The 12,732-nt window shown below is 47.0% G+C and overlaps 2 protein-coding genes across 6 annotated transcripts; one reads left to right on the top strand and one right to left on the bottom strand.

Moving 5' to 3' along the window:
* Nucleotides 1-51: 51 nt before the first annotated feature.
* Nucleotides 52-5,507, bottom strand: FBXO45 (F-box protein 45). Its single transcript, XM_074833414.1, has 3 exons — nt 5,183-5,507; nt 4,617-4,973; nt 52-2,638 (listed from the first exon to the last, which is right to left on the bottom strand). The coding sequence occupies exons 1-3, from the start codon at nt 5,444-5,446 to the stop codon at nt 2,453-2,455; spliced, it is 807 nt and encodes a 268-aa protein (XP_074689515.1). The 5' UTR covers nt 5,447-5,507; the 3' UTR covers nt 52-2,452.
* Nucleotides 5,508-5,667: 160 nt separating this feature from the next.
* WDR53 (WD repeat domain 53) lies at nt 5,668-12,120 on the top strand. 5 transcript variants are annotated; one of them, XM_074833385.1, is made up of 3 exons: nt 5,668-5,696; nt 7,218-7,709; nt 10,524-12,120. In XM_074833385.1, the coding sequence occupies exons 2-3, from the start codon at nt 7,233-7,235 to the stop codon at nt 11,109-11,111; spliced, it is 1,065 nt and encodes a 354-aa protein (XP_074689486.1). In that variant the 5' UTR covers nt 5,668-5,696; nt 7,218-7,232; the 3' UTR covers nt 11,112-12,120. The 5 variants fall into 5 exon arrangements, with proteins under 5 accessions (XP_074689486.1, XP_074689487.1, XP_074689485.1 ...); XM_074833386.1 differs by lacking the exon at nt 5,668-5,696 and adding an exon at nt 5,950-6,013; XM_074833384.1 differs by lacking the exon at nt 5,668-5,696 and adding an exon at nt 6,036-7,085.
* Nucleotides 12,121-12,732: the final 612 nt, after the last annotated feature.

Genomic DNA, 12,732 nt, shown 5'->3' with positions numbered 1-12,732 from the left:
ATTTTTCCTATCACCACACCACAGATGTCATTACAACAATCCACACCAATATAACCTTCTGAATTATAGCAGTTTATTTTAATATTTTGTACAGCCAGCATTGGTCTCCAGGAATAAGTTATAATCTTACATAAGTGAGTCCCCCCCCAAACCCACCCTTGAGGAATGTTCAACTTTCAGCATTTCTAATTTAGAGGGAAATTATTTATAGAGTAAGACGCAGTCTGAAGAATGGAAATTAATCTTATTTTGTGATTAAAACTCCTCAGAAGTTCTCAGGGTTTACTTGCATCTAATTGGATTCATGAACAAGCGCAGAGGTCACGTCTTTCAGGACTGCACTGAGAATACATTCATCTCAGGGACAACTTTATTTTCTGAAATTGGACAGTTCCGTTTCCTTTTTTCCCTACTTCACGCCCCACGGTTCTGCTATGCAGATACATACTTTACAGTCTAGTACAATCAATGCTTGTAACAGATTTTTCCAAAAGGTACTCGTATGCCCATCCCACATAATTTATTCAGTTGTTCTCAGCACCACTTAAAACATCTTCGTTTCTCACTGCCTATTTTGTTTCTTTCACGCAGCCAAGAGGAACAGACCTTGATATTGCCTTTAAGCAATAAAAAAACACACAGAACAAATAAATACTTCAAAAGCCTTTTAAATGGTAATGACATACATACTCCGTTTCAGTGCAGAACTTGGTTATCTACTAGGTAAAAAGCACTCCAGAGATAGCTCGTCAGCAGCAGACTAGGAGCCTCACTCCCCTGCGTGCACTGCTCTCCTCACATTACTCGAGTAACTGGGGGGGGAACCAAGCAACAGCCCAAGAGGAATTCCCCTCTCTTCTGTGCTCAGAGCACTGCCAGTGTCCAATATTAAGCAATTCACATTCTCTAGCACAAATAAAGCAAAAAGAGGTTGTATAAACATTTCCTCCTCCCTCTCTGAAAAGCATGCCCGACTCTGAAATAGTTCAGACAGCTCTGGGAAACACCAACCAACAAGAAACAAAAGTCAAGAGCTAGCCGCGGGGCTTGCAGATTTTAATGCCCTATTAAAAGAAGCCCTTCTGGGGCTCCCTACAGACCTTTCACCCTCAGAGGAAAGCGGTTTCACCAGAAAGTCCCTCCTTACCACACCCCTCAGCTTCACAGCCACCCCAGCCTGCCCATGCCAGCACACCAACACACCAGAGGGGTTTGTACATGGTTTTTAGAAAACCAGTGCAAGTGAAAAGCCCAAACATTGAACCTGATCCAGAACCCCCATCAAAGGGGTGGTGAGAGTTTTACTCATCCTGACTGAAAACAGGCAGGTGAATACTTGGGTATCGGGGGATTTTATTTCATGAAAGAAAGGCTCAGCCAAGTCTTAAAGCCTTATAAAGCCATTTAAGCTGAAAACAAGGTCTAGATTCAGAAACTGAATGCTCCTTCCTCATTATTTTGAAACATTTCGCCACAGTGATTAGAAAGCGTAAGAATGCTTTTAAAAGTCAGCGTTTTTGATGTCGAAAGGAAGATAAGCTCACTGCTGTGTTGCGGCTTCCTTTCCTAAAGGGGACTGCAAATCATGGTGAAAGGGAACTTGTGGGGAAAACATTTTGTGTTTCCTACAGAGAAGAAAACTGTTGCTAAAGCTATGGAAACTTTCACAGAAAATGACCCAACGTAGCACCGTACTCCACAAGAGCATCCCAAAATGCTTTACAACGCAACAGAAGTACACTTACATGAATGTTATATACCTGTCTGAGGTATATTTTCTGATGCCACGTAGTGGGTTTTTTTTTTCCCTTTAAGAAATTATGTCCCAGTTAGAATAAAGCAAACCCTTTCCTTTAACTGCTCTTTTCAACGTGTTCTATATATACAACCCTTAAAATACACTGAAAAATAGCTGCACGTTTTGTATCATTATACTAGAGAAGGGCAGTCCAGACAGACCACGCTTCTCAGTATGTTAAAAATTGTAAATAAAACCCAACCAGACTCGCTCTCCTCTGGTACCCACGTTGGCCCAAAGGAGGGAAGGGAAGGAACAAGCAGTTTTGAAATGGGAGTCTTTCACAAAACACGCTACTTACAAATCTCAGGTTAATTTCCTCAAGCAGTTTTGTATCAAATCCTTTCTTAAATATTTGAGGTCACACACTGCCATCTTAGCAATGAAATCTGTTGCAACATGCATGTGTCAGCTTCCCACTCAACCAACTGCAACCCTGAGGATTTTTCTGGCCTGGTAGAAAGAGGAAATGTAACACAATTCCTGAAGTATGGCTGGTCCTCCGTTTCAAAACTCCGTGTGATTCCCTCGATGGTTCTTGGACACACACCCACACTCTTTTCTTTTTCCTCTAATACACGTTTCCCTCTAACCAACATGCAGATTTCTCCTCCCAATCATCCACATTTCGATGTCCCAACGAAACAATCCACATCATCCATCCAGAGGTTTTCCCAGGTAGACCAAAGTCACTTCTGTGTTACCATAGACAGCAGACACTGCTGGATACAGGCAAACTTTTGGCAGTCCTCTGAAGGCAACTCCCAAGAACTCATAGCCCCTCTCAAACGCTAATGTTTTGTCTTCCATGTCCAGGATAACTCGAATCCTTTCACCTATCTGGAAACAGAGACAGGAGGGGGAAATAAAAAAAAAAAAAAATTACACAGAAAGAGTCAGCATATTCAAATGACAACACAAAAATAAAGCATAGCCCACGTATAACGCAGCAGGTTATTTTAAAGCAAGGTTTTCCCATTTCTCATAACTGCATTACTTGTATGACAGGAATTTCTCAATTTTGCTTCCCTGCACTAGGATCCTGAGCACCTCTGCTGCCCGATTCCAGTGGGCAGCCTGTATCCACCCACCTACATGATAATAAGCGTAACCCTGCTCATATGAACCTCGCGAGAACACCAAGAGCGATCATACTACAAGCCACATGCTTCGGAATACTGCAGAGTTCTGGAAACTTTGTAATGTCCTCCGAGTTACCTGAACTCTGTATTTAGCTGTCGCTATCGCTGAGCAGTAATTGCTCTGCAAGGGGCAACTATAAGGACAATTAACTTGTTTTAGACAGGTAAGTGCCATGTACAAAATATACCAGAATACACTACTATGCAGGTGCTGTCGCTGACAGAGGTATCCCCTCACCAAGGCAGAAGGAAATTCCAGTGCAAAGCTTAGGCAAATTAAGTGTGAAAAACCTAATACACACACACACACACACACACACGTACACAGGTGAGTGAAGCCAACACCGAACACAGCAAGAGACTCGGATCTAGGCACGCACGGTGCTCCCTGCTTTTATCTAGTACACATCATTTTAGACATAAATAGAAGTCCCAGACGCCAGCAGCAAGCACAGCAGGATGTCACACAAACTTCTGATTCTTCACCAGCCAGCCCCAATGCTAGGAATTTCTTCCAGCCAACACATTTTTCTTCTAACCAACACCAACAAACGTGTGTTTCCTTTAAGTATGTTTTCTATGAGCAGATCACTATACAGGTTTTCATAAACACAAAATACTCCCAAGATTCACCAGTCTGAGCTCTCACCAACTTTTACTGAGAGAGCAGCGATTACGTTCACCCTTGAGGCCCCAGACGAGCTGGGAACTCTGAGCTTCGAAACCTTCCCTCAGCCTGTTGCTGCAGAAAGGCCTAGGCAAGGACAGCACAAAGCTGACCCAATGCATGCTAGAGAACATGCAAAAGGAAAGAGACATAAATCTCTTTAATTACACTAATTTTAGGTATTAGTGCCAAAAATGGCAGGTATAACTTTCAGAGTTAAGTGCTTAGCGGTGAACTTTTACATGAAATTTAGGAATATCAGATACAAGTTACTACACAGATCTTCACCCCTAACTGAAATGTAAGCCAATACTCATGCAAAACGCCAGCGTTGTGAGATGGAAATGATAATGCATACAGCTTAAGTTGTGACACGAGGAAACCCAGCAGTCAAAATACAGTTGTGCGAGCAGCCAGAAGACCAAAGATAAATACTTCTACAGGTACAGAACAGTGGAATGGCACTTGCTCTTTAATAACCTGGAATTATCTGGACATCGCATCCAGCCCAGGGATGTCACCTATGGGAATGCTGCCAGCAGCAAACAAGCAGCACTCAGCACTGCTGCAGGTTTTTGCAGGAAGACTCTTACCTAAGCACTAACCTCTGCTCACACTGCTATACAACAAAGGGGTAAAATACCACAGACATTCACCTTGCTGTGGGGCAAGTCATTGCTTCAGAAGGCTACAACAGTCTTTCCAGCTTTTATTTCAAAAAGAAACACGGTGTCTAAACAGACACCCACAGTACGTGCTTCACGCTCAGTATTTGAGATAAAAGAACAAAACCAACTGAGGGTCAGGTGCACTGAACACCACACAGAGGTGTAGCCTAGGGAAGCAGTAAATGAAGGGGAAAGGCCTCACAAGGGGGAATCATTTGCCTTCTGCAACGAAGGCAGAGAGACCCTTAAGCGGGCATTTAGGACCAATTCAACAGACAGTTCTGGCCAGCCAGACACATCAGACAAGGTGGAGCTTCCAGCTCGTCCCAAGCCCCGCTCACCTGGTATTTGGGTGCATTATTGCACTGGGGGAAACTGCCGTTCACCTCTCCATTATGCAGCAAGTTATTGTCCACCAGGTTCCAGCCCCAACTCTGGTCGTCACTCCCCAGCAGGGCCACGTAACCCTGGCACTGCATGGCCGCCCGCTTCGTGGCGATGCCGATGACAGCCACGGTGCCCAGCGGGCCCTCCCACCACACCTCCCAGGCGTGCCGGCCCTCGCTGAAGCCGATCTTGGTCCGCGCCCCGTCCGTGCTCTGGGCGATGGGGTTGCGGTGCAGCGTGAAGCCGTTCTTCTTGATGTAGACGTTCCGCGAGCAGTCGTTGGTGCTGAAGGCGTGGTGGAAGGCACGGACCTAAGGGAGGAGAAGAGGGAGGGCAGGGGGAGATAAAGCCTGTCATGTTTTTCAGGCTCCTCTCCCCGCTGGTTTCCAACAGCGGGTGGGCCTAGCGCCTAGGGGGGGTGTCCCCGAGCGCCTGGGGGGGGCTACTGAGAGTCCGGGGAGGGGTGTCCCTGAGGGGACTGCGGAGAGGCTGGGGGGGTAGGGGGGGGTCCCGGGCTCACCTTGCCCTTGTAGGTGGGCACGTTGCAGAGGATGTCAGTGCGCAGGGCCTCCTCCGCCAGGCAGCGGGCCGCCAAGCTGCGCCACACCTCGCTGTTCTCGTCGCCGTGCAGGACGCGGTGCCACAGCTTACAGACCAGCGCGCAGCTCCTCAGCTCCCGCAGCTCCAGGTAGGAGAAAACCAGCTCCAGCACCCGCCCCGGTAACCGCCAGCCCGGCCCTCCGGCCGCCGCTCCCCCGCTGCCGCCGCCGGGGCCCGCCGCCATCGCCTCCCTCCCCGTCCCCCAGCGCCCCGCGGAGCGGCGGGCCGGGACACGGGGGCCGCGTTGCCCCTTCCCTGGCCGGTGGCGGCGGCGGGCCCCGGGCCGAGCGCGCTCCCGGCCCGCCCGCCCAAGGCCCTCACGGCGAGGGGGCGCGCGCGCCCGGCGCCGCCATCACAGCCGCGGGCGGCCCGCCCCGCCCACCGCGCATGCGCAGAGGGCGCGGCGCTGCGCGGGAGCGGCCGGCGGCGCTGAGGTGAGGCGGCGCGCGCGGCGCTGAGGGGCCCGGCGGAGGCGGGGCGGGGCGGGCTCGGCTTCACCCCCCCGGCTCCCCCCCCCCACCGTTCCTCCGCCGGGCACGGGCGAGGGGCTCCCCGCGCTGGGACAGCCCTCAGAGCTGCCTCAGCTGCCCCGGGGAGCCGCGTTCCCCGGTGCCGGCGTGGTTGTGCTTCCTGAAAGTCGGGAGTCGGGCCTACCGGCGCGAGGGGCTGCGGGGCGGGAGGGGACGGCCGGGAAAAAGTTTGCCGAAGGGCGGGCAAGCGGCTGGCCGCCAGTTTGCGACCCGGGTTGTGGGTAAGGTATCTGGTGCTTTCTGTAATTTTATTTAATCGACAAGACTGAAATTTTCAATTTTCCTGGTGGGTTAAATGAATTCTACCTGCTCTTTAGACCAGGCTCAACAAAGATCACATGCAAAACATGGTAAAAAAACCCAAAACCTTTATTGCCCAATAACGCAGTAAAACTGTAGACGTTAAGGCATCACAGAAGCTGCTGCTGGGACAGCCATAGCTCCGTCCCACAAACCCCGTGTTGCCCTCTGCGCCCTGGTGTTAGCTGTCCTTTTCCCCCACAGCGTGCTAGTCTCTCCAGAACTTGGTATGCTTTTGTGTTGCTCGGTTTTTTTCCCCCCACTTGATTTTCTGCTGATTTGGTCCCCTAAACAGTCCAGTCACGGGCTGCTGTGTGCAGTCACACCAAGGAAAGGGCCCAGAGCATGGTAAGCTCGATGGGCGTGCTTTGAGGCCCAATTAAATGTGTTGCAAACCTCATAACTACCTGCTTTAATCTAGTAATGCTTCTCTTAAAAAGATGCTGTTCTTTATCCGTTTGTGCTTTAGTGTTACCCAGTGACAAGAAAATTACCTTCACTTTGGGAACACAGAGTACACATGCACAATAGTTTAAAATTTTTTCACACAAATGTATGCTTTTAGACTGTAATTAAGGCAATCACTTTCAGCATTAATTGGTTTATCCCATTCTCACCAGCACAAGTTTCTTGCTCCAGGTGTTGTCAGACTGCTTTACAAATTGATGTTGGGCACCTCGGCAGCTGGATGAAAGACCGATATCTGCATGTGCTCTCCCCCAGACTGGAACAATGGGGCTTCTCTGCAGATGAACTTTACCAGTTTGCCGTCTTCCCCTTGCTCCTTCCCAGTGCCTCCCATCAGGACCGTGCCCCTGTTGTGTCGGGCATGCTGTGTCCTTATGCGCTGAGGAAGCAGCTCTCACCCAGGCAGCCGTGTCAGAGCAGCAGATCTGCTCCGTGTGGGCAGGTTCATGTGCTAGCACCGCTGCCGTTCCACGCTGTTGGGGCTGATGTTCGTGCTGTTTGAGCCACAGCTACTGATCTGTAGAGGTGCCTGTTTTAATTGCACACTAGAGTTGTGTGTAGTTTGCGTTACAGTCGACGGGATGATCTTGTTGAGTCGATAAGCTTTCTGCTGTAATGAGACTAACACCTCATTTACGGGTTTTTTGTTTGTTTCAGAGGCGTCCCTGAAACATGGCACTCAAATGGATCGGTGGACATTCGTCCTCTATACTGTGCTTGAACGTAAACACGGAAGGGCTGGTGGCTTCAGGCGCGGAGAGAGGCGAGCTCACGCTCTGGGATGGGGGAGGCACTCCGGCAGGACAGCTCCAGCTCCCGAAGGCGGACGACGTGACCTCTGTGGTGTTCTCTCCCTGCCGTCCCACCAGACTGTACGTCTCCCACGGAGAAACTATCAGTTTGCTGGATGTCCGATCGCTCAAGGAGCCCGTCGAACGCTTCCACGTGAACGAGGAGGAGATCAACTGCCTCTCTGTGAATGAGACTGACAGTTTCTTGGCTGCGGCAGATGACTCGGGGGCGATAAAGGTTATGGACTTGGAAAACAAGAAAGTCAGCCGGTCCTTAAGACACTCAAACATCTGCTCCTCTGTTGTCTTTCGACCTCAGAGGCCTCAAAGCCTTGTTTCCTGTGGACTGGACATGCAGGTGATTTGCATACAAGTAGATGGTTATTGGAGAAGCGAAACAGCAACTACCCACCTGTGTAGCGAGGCGCCAACAGGCTTTCACCAAGAGGTGAAAGACTTCAGCCTGCGGTCACCAGAAAGCTCCTTAACTATTCTAAAGCAGTTTTGGCAAGAAACTAAGTGTCGAGGCTGTTTGTGCCACTATCTACTCAGCACTTTCTCTCCCAGTTTTTATATTCCTTAATATTTACAATCTAAACGTGAGCAGGGTGGGGGGAAATCAGAATATGGTGCAAAGCACGCTCGTGCCACAGGAGCTCCCTGTTAGACTGAGCAAAACCAGCAGCTGTCCCTAGCGATAAGTTATGGCTGCAGACAAAATGCAGATGGTAGTTAGGAAAAAGCAAAGTGCTTGAAGCAGACAGGACGCTAGCAAGCATACTTTAGTACAGGTAGGTAAATATCTTCCCAAGTGGTATGTATCAGTGTAAGGACAAGTAATTTTTATAATGTTATCCTTTGTTCTGATTAACCTCTTGGAAGCATTAAATGTTCTTTGCCTTTTACACTTCTCTATCCTCATCAAGAGGAAACTTTGTCCTTCGCATGCCACTTGTGGAAGCACTCTGAGAAAAACGGTGCTAGGAGTTAATGGAGTCCTGAGTTACGTTGCCAAAGGTGGCCACCCAGAACAGATGTTTTTCAGTAATTTCCTTCCAGTGATTGAGATCTGACTACGTTCCTGGTTTAGCCCAAGATTAAAACTATCACTTCTACAAAAGTTTCCGTGGTTCTAGCGGTATTAGGGTGAAGTTAGCTTTGACAGCATTGTGCAGTTTCACCCTATGTTCTTAAACTTGAAGTGTGTCTAACACCCATTAGAAGAAATACATATATAAGCAGTATTTTTCCATATTAAAGCTATGGGTCGTATACATTCTGTAAGTATATATATCCAAATGGGGGCTGATTGATGGAAGTCTGCCAGGTTTAGACTTTGCCACATTTTCAGAAATTTTCCAAATTTTTTTTTTTCTTAGGTTGACTAAAAGATGACTGTAGGATTTTAAATGAAGTGCTGTGAGAAACTTCTTTTCAGAGGTACCAAAGTGTCAGTCTGAGAAGAATAAATGCTCAGCACCTTGGCTTAGTTCAGGTCCCCAAAATGCAGGGACTCCACTAGCTTATGGCTGGAAACATTTTATCAAAATTGTAAGCATTTATATACCACTTCTGTGTGAGTGAACTGGTTATTTTTTGTGACTTTTTAGTGTTAGCATTGTTTACTGTAGCTCAGCAACTTGGTTCTTAGGTGAAAGTCAGTATCCCAAAATAGTAGGGATTTGTTAGTGTGTTTTTGTACAATGAAAAGAGCCTCTTTCCACATCAAGGCTGGCTTTAAGACACATCCCTTCACAAACAGAAGCTGAGCTGCAATACTCTGAAATGCTGTGCTGCAGCATGTCTTTGGACAAGTTACACATCTCTACGAGCATCAAAACATGTTCTGGGCTCGCATGTCAACCCCTCAGTGAAGCCGTAGCTGATGAGCACTGAAATGTAGGTTGCTGGAGTTTTTTCAGAACTTCCATGGAAGCAGGGAAAATGCCATGAGGGCAGAAAATACTTAGTTTGCAGAAAACTTGTTAGCACTTGATGAATTCGTAAAGCTGTGGCAGTGCTGTCTGTGATGAAAACAGGACTATTTGCTTTAAGTATTAGGACCCAGCCTTTCTGATTTATTCTGCCCTGCACAGTCGTCATGGAAAGTGTTCCTTTTCATCGGTAGCAAAGTAGTTTTAAGGTAGCAGCAACAGCTAAAACAGAAAAGTGACAGGAAACAGCATATTTTGATGTCTTAGTGTGATTTGGATTCCAGAAACGCAGAGCCAGTGTGACAGCTCTTTTGTGGCCCAGATTTAAAGACTCCTGCACTTTCTGCTGGAGATTACTAGTGGAGGAATATTTTTATTAATAACAAAGCTTTGATTAAAAAAGCAAACAGCACACCAGTACTGCATTAGACTGACTTGTGCTTTCATATCTGTTGGCCTTGAAAATGCTCATCATCAATTCAGATCCTACAAAAGTATTGAATTATTTTTAACTGGTGCAGTATAAATCTATAGTATTTGAATTGCTGTATGAGAGACGCGAGGTTCATTTGAAAGGCACAGTTATTGCTTCATGACGGGCTTGGAGGTGGGGTGGCATTTTAAAAGCAAGTCTAAAAGCACAACCTCCCCCCAGCTCATCAGGAAAAGTGCACCCTACCTCGGTATGGTAATAGCACAAACCAGATCTACTCGTTGGACATAAAGCAAAAAAGTACATGTATGTCTGTTTAAAAATGAGGGACTGAACTACTGTTGGCCTTTTGCTGCTCCATTTTTCAAACACATTCATGGAAGTGGTTATTTTAGGACAAGTATGTAGCAGAGACAGAACTAAAAATTCAGAATGATAATGATCTCTATTTACTGCCAGCGTTTCTGTGTCTCTCCTTTTAAATAATTGATGTGCAGTATATCATCATTACTACTGCCGAGATGAATGGAAAATCATTTAGAACAGCTTTTTCATCCATTTTGTGGTCTAAAGGTCTGAGTCATTGACTGCTGAGTAGGGCAGTATGAGGGTTTGGAAAGCATGCTGTAAAGATCTGCTGTACTTAGCTGAAGGTCAACTGCTCCTCACAACACATCTTGCATCTCTTCCACTCACACACAGCCTTTGCTAGAGCAAGAAGGGTGCTTGAGTTTTTTTTTACTGTTAGTGAAAGAACTGATTTTATGTAAAATGGACAAATTATTAATTCATACTTTTTTTCAAGGTTATGCTGTGGAACCTGCAGAAAGCTCGCCCCTTGTGGACCACAAACCTGCAGGAGTGTGAAATGGAGGAACACAGTGCAGAGTCAGCTGGCCAGTTCTTTAACCCGCCACTTGCACATTCCCTGTCTGTCGCATCGTGCGGCAACGTCTTTGGCTGCGGAGCTCAAGACGGTAAAGTCAGAATATTCAGAGTCACCGGTGTCAAGTTTGAATGTGAGCTGGAGTTTCAAGGTCACAGCTTGGGGGTATCGCAGGTCCTCTTTATGCCAGAAGCGTACTGGTTGTTGACTGGAGGAAATGACGGGAAAGTCTTGCTCTGGGATGTCAGCAGTGACGTTGGAAAGCAGCAGAAAAGTCCAGCAAAATCTCTGCAGAGAAGGAAGGCCCAAGCACCCGCTTCCACCAGAAAAGATGGAAAGCTCAGCAAAGTGGCTTCAAATGAACTTGCTACGGTTTTACCAAAGCTGACCATTGAGCACGGAGAGAAGGTGAACTGGATCTCGTGCGCAGAGATCAAAGGCTCCAAGAGAGTATTAGTCGCTGATCAGAGTAGTTCTGTATCTGTGTATTCATTGCCAGAACCTTAAACACTGAGATGTTTAAACAAATTTGTGGGGGAAAACCACTTCTCAGAGCGTTTGAAATGAGTCTGCTGACTGAACTGAACAGTGAAACCTGCTGCGTCCTTCGGAAGGGGAAGGGATTTGCTGTGTACTCACGCAAGTACTCATGATGTAACTGGCCTCACACTCTGGTTTTTGGGGGCTGTTGGTATTCACTGCAGCTGTTTCTTGCAGGGTTGGCAGTTTGCTTCTGGAACTTAAGTGAAACGGGTTTCAATGTGTTTAGGGGTAATATTAGTTCATGACTGTGCTGACATAATTAAGGTTGGAGGAAGAAATTCACACTAACGGGGACACCCACAGAGCTAGATGAGGATGCAGAGCAGTAACAGAGATCTCATGAGCTGCTTGCATTTTGAACTGTTGCAGTGCTTTACAGTACTCTCCCCATGAAACTGTGTCACAGTTAGCTTGAATTGGCCCTAGTGGAAATATATTTTTCATTAGTTCGTCAGCAGCTGCATGTAAGACTAGAGAAGCATCAACTAATGAGTAATCAAATTAGTTTAACTGTCATTGCCAATTGGATTTTTTCATGCTGCAGTAAATGAAGGAGCAAGGGAAAATTGTCTGTCCAAGGGGTCAGCTGTCTTATGCATTCAGTTGTTTATCCCAGGGAAAAATAACTATTACACTTGTCTTAATAAATGCTTTCTCTCACTGCTCCCTTCTGCTTATACTCACTCTAATATTGCCAAACTTACACAAAATTGTGTCAAGAAGTGTATCACGTACCCCATGAGCGGGGGAACACGAAGGGCCGAGTGCACGGCTTCTCCTTACCCAAATCCTTCCACTGTCTTCCCAAAGCTTTAGAAACACAACGAGCAGAACTTGGCTTGCTAGAAACATCTCTTCATTTGCAAGTTGAAGGTGGAGAGAATGTAACTAAGTGGGAATGCTGCAGCTCTTGACATGTTCGGTTTGTGCTGGATTTCCCATGGAATGGGCAAATAATGATAAGAAAAAAGGCTTTTTTTTCTCAGGTTGTCCTTGATCTTTCACAAAACTGAATGCCTGGTACTGGCTGAAGGCCTGCTTCACTGATGTGGGGTTTGTGCTCTCTTGTTTTACCAGCTGGGCTGTTACCAGATGCACATTATCTAGCTACCTTTGTTTTTTCTTTTTGATGGAAGAATGTTCAGCTCTTTTCTTGGATACCCAGCTCCTGAAAATCATTAGCCAGTTGTGCTGGCTGCCCATCCTTTATGGGAGAGATTCTAACTGCCTTGGTTTTGCCCAAAGCAGCTCCCTGTAACCAAGCACAACTCATTCTCTTCCAAATCTGATTTCACCATCATACCTTTTTCTTTTTTTAAAAAAAAGAAGGCAATCTGCTTGTACAGCCTTTAACAGCAGGAGACTTTGACCCAAGACACAAACTGGTGGGTGCTACAGCAAGATGAAGCCAAAACACAGCAAAAAAACAGAATAGTGTAGGTACCCCCTTTCGTGTCACCTCTGAATTAATTTACGTACGAGGACAGGCAGGATCAGTGGGTCAGAGGAAGCGGCCCAGATGTGTAGTTCAGCGTGTGATACGTTCATGGGCATGTGTCTGTGTCTATTTGGATACACAGTCTAT

Source organism: Strix aluco, chromosome 9 (genome assembly GCF_031877795.1).
Source record: "Strix aluco isolate bStrAlu1 chromosome 9, bStrAlu1.hap1, whole genome shotgun sequence".
Classification (NCBI taxonomy): Eukaryota; Metazoa; Chordata; class Aves; order Strigiformes; family Strigidae; genus Strix; species Strix aluco.
The sequence above is the reverse complement of the archived record's forward strand: the minus strand, read 5'-3'. Positions and strand labels throughout refer to the sequence as shown.

What these genes read in the sequence shown, in the direction of transcription:
- FBXO45 (XM_074833414.1), bottom strand. Translation starts at nt 5,446, where the DNA reads ATGGCGGCGGGCCCCGGCGGCGGCAGCGGGGGAGCGGCGGCCGGAGGG. An exon ending in TGCCCACCTACAAGGGCAAG is followed by an intron (nt 4,974 to 5,182) that starts GTGAGCCCGGGA and finishes CTCCTCCCTTAG; the next exon opens with GTCCGTGCCTTCCACCACGC. An exon ending in ATAATGCACCCAAATACCAG is followed by an intron (nt 2,639 to 4,616) that starts GTGAGCGGGGCT and finishes CTCTGTTTCCAG; the next exon opens with ATAGGTGAAAGGATTCGAGT.
- WDR53 (XM_074833385.1), top strand. Translation starts at nt 7,233, where the DNA reads ATGGCACTCAAATGGATCGGTGGACATTCGTCCTCTATACTGTGCTTG. An exon ending in CCTGTGGACTGGACATGCAG is followed by an intron (nt 7,710 to 10,523) that starts GTGATTTGCATA and finishes CTTTTTTTCAAG; the next exon opens with GTTATGCTGTGGAACCTGCA.